The sequence below is a fragment of the Pristiophorus japonicus genome, chromosome 16, assembly GCF_044704955.1.
Source record: "Pristiophorus japonicus isolate sPriJap1 chromosome 16, sPriJap1.hap1, whole genome shotgun sequence".
In the NCBI taxonomy this organism is placed as follows: domain Eukaryota; kingdom Metazoa; phylum Chordata; class Chondrichthyes; family Pristiophoridae; genus Pristiophorus; species Pristiophorus japonicus.
The window spans coordinates 111,951,206-111,963,082 of NC_091992.1; the positions used below are offsets into that span (position 1 = coordinate 111,951,206).

The 11,877-nt window shown below is 39.9% G+C and overlaps 1 protein-coding gene across 1 annotated transcript; it reads right to left on the reverse strand.

The window, feature by feature from the left end:
• Positions 1-3,152: 3,152 nt before the first annotated feature.
• LOC139226722 (mitochondrial nucleoid-associated protein 1-like) lies at positions 3,153-11,857 on the reverse strand. Its single transcript, XM_070857691.1, has 4 exons — positions 11,769-11,857; positions 7,362-9,163; positions 4,473-4,589; positions 3,153-4,208 (listed from the first exon to the last, which is right to left on the reverse strand). Exons 2-4 carry the CDS (start codon positions 8,866-8,868, stop codon positions 4,198-4,200), a joined length of 1,635 nt encoding a protein of 544 aa, XP_070713792.1. The 5' UTR covers positions 8,869-9,163; positions 11,769-11,857; the 3' UTR covers positions 3,153-4,197.
• Positions 11,858-11,877: the final 20 nt, after the last annotated feature.

The following is an 11,877-nucleotide window of genomic DNA, read 5'->3' on the forward strand; positions in this document are numbered from 1 at the left end:
CATTATCCATGTGTGAACCCTTACAATGTTGCCAGACTATTCAACAGGCAGGGGCATCCAAATTGATCCTCATCTGATACCTACACAGATGCACTTAGGTGGTGATCAGGGGCAACCTCCCTGGCCAATTATTCACTCCCCTAACCTGGCAATAATTAGGCCAATTCTAGTGCCCCTCTGACCTTCCCCCAGATCAGTAGGTTAAAACTTCATTGTATTGCTCCATATGGCTTTGATGCACACTGGATAAATTTTCAGGGCCATTTAAGGAGCTATGATTTGTATTTTTGAATCCCATATGTCTTGCAGAATCTACATAACCCCATAAATACTACATTGAGAGCAAAATCACTTGAGAAAAATGTAATTTGAAAAGATTGTATGATCCTTCTGCATAGGTTTACAATGTATGCTTGAAATAATGTTGTGTGTTTCAGAACTGCAACAGAGGAGTATAATATTTCAATACAGTGCTGCCCCAAAATGATTTGTGGGTTCAACTTTATTTGTTAAACCAATACCTTACTTCAGGACATTTTCCTAGATGTTGTTTTACTTACTTTCAATGGCAACTGTTCCATCTCTCCAAAAAGACAGATTTTTAGAACAGCAGGTGCGAGAAACGTTTCAATGGGTACAGTCTAAATGACCTGACACAATAGGCTAAGTGACTGGAACAGACTTTCTCAAATTACTGATCTAACTGACTGCCCATCATGTGAGGTGGTCTCATTTCTCCTTCTGGACACTGATTCCAACACCTGTATGGTAGTACTAGGTTTCAGTGAAATGTGATTTTACTGCTCCACAGGGAATAGCTCCCATTTAATAATGCTTGAGCAGAAGTCATTGCTATAGTTATATCCTAGCTTGCAGCCAATGTGGCTGTGTATTGGAAGATCATACAGGCAGATAACTGTTTCTTTAAGCTGGTAGTATTGAAAGATTATCCTAACTTAACAGCTGTTTTAATTAAATACATGGCTTTAACACCAGCTGCATTTGAAGACTTCTCTGTACTAGTGGATAAATATTTGATGCTGGCTGGTGTCAAATAGCAGCAGTTAACATGGTCAACAGTCAATGAAAGTTAGTTGGCACAATTACATACATGCCATCAGGAAAGGTCATTCCAACCTGTGACCTGGCCAAATGTCACTTCCAACACACTACTTCTTGTGCTCAATCCAACTGGCACTAAACTTGTCTTATGTGGCACTATTAGTTACATTCCTCATAACTGCTGAGAAAATTACACTAGAATAGATCCAAGGAGTTTATGGGCCTCAGACAATGGTGTATCTAGTTTGTATTGGTTGTTCCCATTGTAAAATGGTCCTCATTCACAGTTACACCAGTTCTGTTCTTGAACAATGGAACTCCAGTGTATGGGGTCTAGTACAAGAAACCTAGATATAATTCACATTTAAACATTAGATACTCTGAGCACAAGAGGTGACCATTTACCCATCATAGTATTGTGGTAAAGGAATGCTAGACCTGGGAGTAACTAACACATGACCCACAGGTGCTTATTTCAAACCTGTAGAACTCCTGCTGGTTCCTATCCTGTGTGCAGTCGATTTAGACTTCCCAAGTTTGGAGGAGTGAAAAAGGCTACTCCCTGCTTACCAGGGCTCCAATTCATTATTGCATAAACTTGTGTCTGAACAAGTATTTTTTGTGGATTATTAGTAAAATGACATCCACCCACCATGAGAAAAATTCAGACCTTGGAGTCAGTTGCACTTCCAGCTATAATGTACATGTCTCCTACAATAGCACAGTGCATCATAGGATTAGTGCATTGTTGGGAAATAAAGCTGAGAGAACTACTGCAATATAGATTCAAGAACTGCTCCATTTAAACTGCATCAATAGCCAAACTTAAAAAGTAATCCCTGATTAGTGATTTCACCTCTGATATGAACTGGGGTCTATAGTGCCTGTGGGGTTAAGTTCACCATTAATTGCAACCAATTTTTTTTTTACTTTCTCAATCAGTGATTCAGATTCTCCTCTGGCCACATGGTACCTTTGGATATAGAAACATAGAAACATAGAAAATAGGTGCAGGAGTAGGCCATTCGGCCCTTCTAGCCTGCACCGCCATTCAATGAGTTCATGGCTGAACATTCAACTTCAGTACCCCATTCCTGCTTTCTCGCCATACCCCTTGATCCCCCTAGCAGTAAGGACCTCATCTAACTCCTTTTTGAATATATTTAGTGAATTGGCCTCAACAACTTTCTGTGGTAGAGAATTCCACAGGTTCACCACTCTCTGGGTGAAGAAGTTCCTCCGCATCTCGGTCCTAAATGGCTTACCCCTTATCCTTAGACTGTGACCCCTGGTTCTGGACTTCCCCAACATTGGGAACATTCTTCCTGCATCCAACCTGTCTAACCCCGTCAGAATTTTATATGTTTCTATGAGGTCCCCTCTCATTCTTCTGAACTCCAGTGAATACAAGCCCAGTTGATCCAGTCTTTCTTGATAGGTCAGTCCCGCCATCCCGGGAATCAGTCTGGTGAACCTTCGCTGCACTCCCTCAATAGCAAGAATGTCCTTCCTCAGGTTAGGAGACCAAAACTGTACACAATACTCCAGGTGTGGCCTCACCAATGCCCTGTACAACTGTAGCAACACCTCCCTGCCCCTGTACTCAAATCCCCTTGCTATGAAGGCCAACATGCCATTTGCTTTCTTAACCGCCTGCTGCACCTGCATGCCAACCTTCAATGACTGATGTACCATGACACCCAGGTCTCTTTGCACCTCCCCTTTTCCTAATCTGTCACCATTCAGATAATAGTCTGTCTCTCTGTTTTTACCACCAAAGTGGATAACCTCACATTTATCCACATTATACTTCATCTGCCATGCATTTGCCCACTCACCTAACCTATCCAAGTCGCTCTGCAGCCTCACAGCATCCTCCTCGCAGCTCACACTGCCACCCAACTTAGTGTCATCCGCAAATTTGGAGATACTACATTTAATCCCCTCATCTAAATCATTAATGTACAGTGTAAACAGCTGGGGCCCCAGCACAGAACCTTGCGGTACCCCACTAGTCACTGCCTGCCATTCTGAAAAGTACCCATTTACTCCTACTCTTTGCTTCCTGTCTGACAACCAGTTCTCAATCCATGTCAGTACACTACCCCCAATCCCATGTGCTCTAACTTTGCACATCAATCTCTTGTGTCTGTTTACATTTTAAGCCAGTCTTTTGCTATGTCTCATTCCATTATGCTATGGAGGTAAAAGCATCAGGTAGCAGAGTTTTTAAACACTTCAAATTCCAATTGTACAAGTCCATAGTTCCACCAGCAATGTGCTGGCATTGCCACAAAACTAATATGCTCTACTGGCTGAAGATAAAAGGTGAACAGTAAGGCATCTCCAGCATTATGTATACATAGTAGCAAAATTCCCAATATTAGACATAGCCCAGAACCTAAAAAATTTTTAAAATTACATTTCCAAGTATATTTCTACAAGTAAATAATAAAAACTTCATTCTAGCTTAATACTGTCGAGCCCCTAGTACAAATTTGATGAAAGCGCAAGACAATTTTCCCCAACATGTTTCAAAATTAAATCAATTCCATAGTGCATTAGAGCTATTTCTTTTTAACAGAACTCTCTGCTGGTCAAGTTTTCTTCCATATGAAGTAAATGATATTGCCTACATAATGCTGAATTTTTCTAGACAAAAAAACCCTTGAACAAGATTGTGATGGGTGGTAGAATCCCAAAAAGCTTAGAAATGAATTGATTGTGCTTGTTCATTTATTTAATTAACATTTACAGGCCAGATTGTTTTACTAGTTTTGAATGTCACATTTATTTTTATGAAAGATTTAATAATTTATTTTTAATTCTGTTCTTGCCTGCATTAGTCAGGTAAGTGCATTTTCAAATCACTTTACATAAATATAATCCATCTCCAAAAATTGACATTTACAAATAAGATCTTCATTACAGCTTGTAAATTTACTCAAGAAATTGTTTTCATAATGAAGCAACTTTGGTACACATATTTTCCTGGTCCTCCCCTACACAACAAAGGGACAATAATTAAATGTTTGATGTTTTCTTGTTGAGGTAATGCTTCCATTGTTCTTGACTTATGAGTGGAGTGAATCAGAAAAACATGATAGTCTTGGGGTTTCAGTGGTATTTTTTCCATCAATTGTGTTCTGAAAACAAAGGTTTTAATACTTGTTAAAAAATTAACGGCTTTTAACATGAACCTTCCTTACTAGGTCTACTAGATAATGCACAGGAATTGCCACTTGATTTTTGTCAGGGGGTGGGAAGACTTGCAAATTGGATGTTAATTTACATTAATAAAAGTAGTTCTGGAAAATAATTAGCATTAGAAAATTAAATCTAATTCCAATATGATATTTTAAAATATTTTTTTCTGCATTCCCACTGTCAGAAGGTACAGCTGTACTCACTGATGTAATCATAATTCCAGATGTAGCGGAGGGTTGCATATCCCATAAGCAGCGTGATCAGACCTCCGACTCCTCCTTTCCTTGCGTTAATGTATTTATTGTAATACCTACTACAACCTGCAGAGAACAAGTTTCAAAATAATTATCTCTCCAGTTTTACTTACAAAATTGTTTGTCATTTTTTGCTCTCTCATTTCTTGCCTCTTCCCCTGTCCCCAAAAAGAAATTCCCAACTACGAAGGCAGATTGTTTCTAGCTATGGCATTCCAATCATCAGCCTGGACTCAGTTGGTAGCATTTTCGCTACTCTCGCCTCTGGTGTCAGAAGGTTGTGGGTTCAAGTCCCACTCCAGAGACGGAGGGAGTGCTGCACTTTTGGAAATGTCGTCTTTCGGATGAGACAGTAAACAGATTCCCAGTCTGCTCTCTCGTAAAAGATCCCATGACACTATTCAAGGGGTTGGGCCTGCTCAACATTTATTCCTCAGTCAACATCATTAAACCAATTGGGCCCAAGTTTCCGATATCTGCTAGAACGGCATACATCCGAGAGGCCCGCCTATTTTGTGGAATGAAAAGCGCACCAAAAATTTACCTCGCGATTCTCCGAGTGCAGCAGGCCTGTTCAGCAGTCAGTGCGACGCAGCACGGGGAGGGAGCTATAGCCCCGGTCCAAAAAGAGTGCCGGCAGGTGCGCGCGTGCGCTGTAGTTCCTGGCCCCCAGATTCTGTGTACGTGTGCTGCTGGCTGTGTGGGAGGGGCCCGAAACATGCAGTCCCTAGCTCTGGCCGAATGGGCTCCTGGAGCAGGCAGAGTGCCGATTTCCAGCACACAGCTCCTAGCCCGGGCTGGCCTCCCGAACGGGTAAGGTGAGATAGGAACTTTTTATTTATTTATTATTGATGATGGTTCTTTATTTTTAGAAGTGAAGTGTTTAATGCTTTGGAAAATCCCCCAATTTCCTTCCTCCCCCCCCCCTTATCACTGGCTTACCCGCACCTAATTCTAAAGTGTACACAAGGTTTTTTCTGAGCATATAAAAGTTGACACTTACTCCATTCTGTTAGTTTGGAGTAACTTTTCGGTGCCTAAACTTGCAAAACAGGCGTAAGTGGCTGGTAATGCCCCCTTTTGAAAAAAAAACTGAACTAAAACGAAACTAAACTAACTCACTAGAACTGAAGCAAACTAAATGCCGAGAATTGCCATTTCTAAGATACTCCAAACTAAATTAGTTGCTCCAAAAAAAAGGAGCAATTCCACCTGAAACTTGGGCCCAATCTCATTGCCGTTTGTCGGAGCTTTGTGCTCAAATTGGCTGCCAGGTTTCCTACATTACAAAACCGACTATACTTCATTGAATCATTGGCTGGAAAGCGCTTTGGAATGTCCCAAGGTCATGAAAGACGCTATATAAATGCAAGTTTATTCATTCATCAGCATGTCATAACAGGAAGAATGAGATCTGTTTTCCTAGGGCTGTATGGATTCCAAAAAGATTTTCTGAAGTTAGGGTTGATAAAATCAAGGCTGAGACCTTGCATCCCATCAAAACTGCTTGAAGAAATGGGCAAAGGGTGGACATAATTTTCCATTACAGGCTCAAACATAGAGCACCATTAACAAAGGCAATGCATCAAATTTTGAAATTCATGGAAAAATGATTTGCAATAATTAATCGGTGAAATTTACAGTTGCAAATGGGTGTCAATTTTTGTTGCTCTTACAAAGTATTCATTTTAAACCCAGTGTTCAAATATTGGAACTACTTTTCTAAAGCTGAGTGACTGCTGCCAACGAACCGGAAGCTGTGCATAACTGTCAGCTCCCAAATTTAAAAATTAACATTCACCACAATAGACGGAGGATCTGAGAAGTGCTGAAGTACATCACGAATAAAGTCTCATTAATGTTAGAGATTCCAAATCTACCGTCCCTACGTTTGTTAGAGAAATCTCCGAATGCTTCTAGTCTCAGAACAGTAATTCTCAAAATATTAACAAACCTAACTACCCGTAGGCAAAATAGACAGTGCTGGGGCCAAACTACCGACTCTGACCAACCACAATTTAGTGCACAAACAAGTGGCTCATACCGGAAGTAATTCTACAATTCACACAATTAATAAATTAAACTACAACCAAATAAGATCTTTTTTTTAAAATCCGCTTTATTCCTCATTTTAGGAAGTGCGGAGACAAACAAAACAAATACTGGAACTGTGCATGCGCAACTAGTTCCAGTTCGTTGGCAGCAGTCACATCCTTTCTAACAATGCAATGCATGTATCAAACATAATACCCATAATTCTTAGACAGTGTAATGGCAACTCGGGAGTTCACAATAACATTACATGAAACAGCTTTTACATTTTTACAAATCAAATAAAATGTGTAAGTGTTTACCCAATACCTATACAAAAATTGATCCAATACAGTTGTACATTTCCAGGCTACCTGATTAACCCTAAGAGAGTTTGGAAAGTAGACATCTGTGGATTGTAGGAAGCAGCCGGAAGTATTTCCTTGAAGGAAAAGGTATAGCATTGCTTGCAGTTATAGCGGAACAGAATAAACCAATCCAACATGGTCCAATTACTTACACAGTAAGCACTTGTTACATTGCTAAGATGAGCCGCTGTCAGGTTATAGAGATTACATCTTTCCATAGTAAGGAAATGCAGTATAAAAAGAGATACATTACAAGATACTGTGGCAAAGTATCATAAAATTCAATAATTTTGTATTTTAAATATTTTAGAATTGCATTTTTCCCCAAAGCAAATATGGATTGAAATGTGTGTTTAAAGGCATGTTACAGCAGGCCAATCAGCAAATGCACAAATATGGCAGAACTGACATAACATTCTAAGTATACAGCTGATTGTACCTTTTGTATTTTCACTCCGAGGGGCAGATAGCCTTTTGGGTATTTGCAACTGTGCAGTTTGCTCAGGAAGCATACACAACCCAATGCTGTGGTATCCTGGATACAATTCAGGAAACCACTCCATTCCCACCCCAGCTTTCCTGCAAACACTGGGATGAAGTTCTTTAATCCTTTCATTCAAATATTGTGTTTTTGTGGAGCTTGTTGATAAAAACATCTCTTTGTTCCAACACTTTTCTTTTTGTGACAAATGCAAATATTCAGACTGTGTGACACCATTTATGTTTAAGTCACTTGGTTCTATTTTCTTCACAGCCAGATAACCAGTATGTGGATTTCCTTCATATTTATTTAAGTCCTTCACTCGCATAGAAGCCGTAATTATGCTGCAAAAATGATTGCTAGTAGATGAATCACAGACAGAAGTGCTATGACTAGTCTCTAAAATGTCAGCTATATCACCATCTTCCTTCACACTTGTGTTCACTTTCAAAATAAACTCCTGCCTTGCACTGGAAGTTGTTGTTCTACACAAATTCTCTTTAATGTGATGCCACACACTAGTTTTGATGTTGTTTATTGAACTCTGTTCATATATTAGTTTATTTGAGACTCTTCCTTCTGTGACTTCATTCTGGTTACTTTGACATCTTAGGTCAACCTTAGGAACCACATTCTCTAGTCTTATGGAGTGAAGTGAATTTGATCTATCGGCACCAGATGACTGAGATGCGATGACATGGGACTGCAGATCCAAAACAGCTGTCTCCTTCTCAAATTCTGGTCTAGTCTGAATATGTTCTAAGTTAAGAATTGACTTCACTTTAGGAAAATATCTATTTTTTGATAACAGGTCAGTACTTCCTTTTTCATTCAGTGGGGGTCTCAGTGAACTGTCTTCAATATTTTCTTGTTTTTTCTTTATAGAGTTATTACTTACAATCTTTTGAGTGCTCTTCACTTTTGTTCTGGTAGTGCCTTTGAACTTTACATCTACTTTGCCTTGGTCTTGTTTTAAAGAATGTTCACTTGGCTTTGATTTTATGAACATTTCTTTTGTTGCCTCTTTAAGTCGTCCTTTAGTTGTTCTACTAACAGACTGTTGACATTTTTCTCCAATTGGCTTTCTGTTGTTCATCGAAGTTCCTTGATTTGACTGTGGTTCATTAATACACCTACTCCAAATAGTTTGTTCTGAAGTACACGATTCATTCACCATACCTATTAAATTCTTCTTTTTTTCTGTTGCTGCTGCTTTTTCTTTCTGTGTTAATGTCTTTGCTGAGTTTGTTTTAACTTTTATCTTCTTGTTGGGAGATGATGCAGTTCTCACTAATTTGCCATTCAATTCTAGCTGTGGAATTGCAATTGGTACCTCTGTCTTTTTGGAATTAGATTTACTGTTCACATTTCTGTTCATCTTACAGTGAGGAAGATGAGCTTTTAGCCGCTTAAAAGCTTTACCACAAAATGGACATACTTGCATTCCCGGTGAAGCATTCTCCATTTTTATATTGGAGAGAAAAACAGAATAGTATTAAACTGAAAGTGTGAAGTACACAAAATAGTCTTGATTAGTTGAAACTGTTAGCATTTTTGGCATCTGTAACAATACCATGTTCAAAGACAAGAGTATTCCGCAAATCAGTGGCAGAGGTCATAATATTGTAATATTATTGCTGTAACAGTAAGAGATTGTCCTTTTCCTTGGAGTTTTCATTAATATATTGTAAGTTTCACAAAATGACCTGTTCATCTAATTTCTTCATCACAATATGATTGTTTTATGATCAGCTCCTCTCCTGAAGATTAAATGTTTTCCATTAAAACAAGAAGGTATATCAAGTTTAAGACAACGACTTAATTGATAACTAGGTTATAGTTCAAAGCAATAACATCATTCTTATTCAGACTGTTTCACTTTACATACCATGACTAAGACCTCATGTGGAAACAGAAAAATCAGAACAGCACCAGTTTTTGGAATAGTTTTTCAAACACGAATCATGTCTATTAAATTACCCCTTTAAGTAGTTCCACTCAGTTATTTTTCTCATTATTTGCAGACACAATATTGGCTGGTCCAGATCATATATTCAAATTTGCCATAAGGCTGTGTTTGTTTATTTTGCACATGACTATTTTAGAAGCCATTTTTCTTGGAATATTATTCCATTTCAGTCTTCAAATGCTGCACAGGGTGGAGAAAATCTTTACCCAAGACAGGATTTATAAAAATGAAAATTGAAAGCAATATCTTCATTAGTGTCAGCCGTGGCTCAGTTGGTCGCCTGAGTCAGAAAGTTATGGGTTCATGTCTCACTCCAGAGAATTGGGCACAAAAATCTAGGCCGACACTCCGTAGTACTGAACGAGTGCTGCACAGTCAAATTAAATGTTAAACCAAGAACCATCTGCTCTCTCAAGTGGGCTTAAAAATCCCATGGTACTATTTCGAAGAAGAGCAGGGGTGTCCAGGCCAATATTTATTCCTCAATCAACATCACTTAAAAAAAACGATGAATTGGCCATTGTCACATTGCAGTTTGTGAGAGCTTGCTGTGCACAAATTGGCTGCTGCGTTTCCTACCTTACAATAGTGATTACAATTCAAAAGAACTTCATTACCTGTAAAGCACTTTGGGGTGTTCTGAGGTCATGACAGGCACTAAATAAATGCTCTTTTTTCTTCATGCCATACAAAAATAGAAAGTATAGCAATAAGGAACAATGCAACCAGATTCAAAAGAATTTGGATCTTTTGTGTAGTTGAGTCAGTTTGGTGTTTGCTATTCAACGTAGATTATTGGTTGATCATTACAAGAGGAAGGAACTAAAATACACTTTAGCATGATTATTCAGTATGGCAAAAAACTGGGAGAATGGAATGGATTTTTACAGGATGCGGTGTAGTCCAGGTAGCTGTAAGAGTCAGTGGGCTTATAGTAGTGGATACTGGTCGAAAGCCTATCCCTAGAGATGGGACTTAGAGAAGTCGGGAAGGGAAGAGTCAGAGATGGACCATATGAAGGTGAAGGAAGGGTGGAAATTGGATGCAAAGTAAATGAAATTTCAGGGCGAGAGCAGGAAACGGCACCGATAGTCATCAATGTACCAGAAAAAGAGGTGAGGGAGGGGGACCCGAGTAGGACTGGAACAAAGAATGTTCCACATATCCCATGAAAAGGCAGCATAGTTAGGACCCATGCGGGTTCCCATAGCAACACCTTTAATTTGGGGGAAGTGAGTGGAGTTATAGGAGCAGTTGTTCAATGCGAGAAGAACAGTCAGGTTGGAGGGTGGTGGAGGACTGGTGGTAGACTCAGAGAACAGAGGGGGCCTTGGTTTAACCGAAAGACGACACCTCCGACAGAGCAGTACTCCCTCAGCACTGCACCGGAGTGTTAGAAACATAAAAAATAGGAGTAGGCCATTCGGCCCTTCGAGCCTGCACCACCATTCAATATAATCCTGGCTGATCATGCAGCTTCAGTACCCCATTCCTGCTTTCTCTCATTACCCCCTGATCCCTTTAGCCATAAGGGCCACATCTAACTCCCTTTTGAATATATCTAACGAACCGTCCCCAACAACTATCTGTGGTAGAGAATTCCACAGGTTCACAATTCTCTGAGTGAAGAAGTTTCTCCTCATCTCGGTCCTAGATGGCTTACCCCTTACCCTTAGACTGTTACCCCTGGCTCTGGACTTCCCCAACATCGGGAACATTCTTCCTACATCTAACCTATCCAATCCTGTCAGAATTTTATATGTTTCTATGAGATTCCCCCTCATCCTTCTAAACTCCAGTGAATACAGGCCCAGTCGATCCAGTCTTTCTTCATATGTCAGTCCTGTCATCCTGGGAATCAGTCTGGTGAACCTTCGCTGTACTCCCTCAATAGCAAGAACGTCCTTCCTCAGATTAGCAGACCAAAACTGAACACAATATTCCAGGTGAGGCCTCACTAAGGCCCTGTACAACTGCAGTAAGACCGCCCTGCTCCTATACTCAAATCCCCCAGCTATGAAGGCCAACATACCATTTGCCTTCTTCACTGCCTGCTGTACCTGCATGGCAACCTTCAATGACTGATGTACCATGACACCCAGGTCTCGTTGCACCTCCCCTTTTCCTAATCTGTCACCATTCAGATAATATTCTGTCTTCCTGTTTTTGCCCTCAAAGTGGATAAACTCATATTTATCCACATTATACTGCATATCTGCCATGCATCTGCCGAGGTGTTTGTGCTCAAGTCCCTGGAGTGGCGACTTGAACCCACAACCTTCTGACTCAGAGGTGAGGATGCTGCCCACTGAGCTACTTGACCGATAAACTAAAACGTCTAGAAAAACGTATTTTGAATTATTGTAATCGATATTTCATTGCAATTTCTGACTCACGTGCCGCATCTTCTCTTAAACCTCTCTTTAATCGCCAGGATGCGTTTATTTGCCTTGCTTCGTTTCTTTTTGGAATCAACGAAAAGTGTCTGAAAGGTTTCTCTTGGGC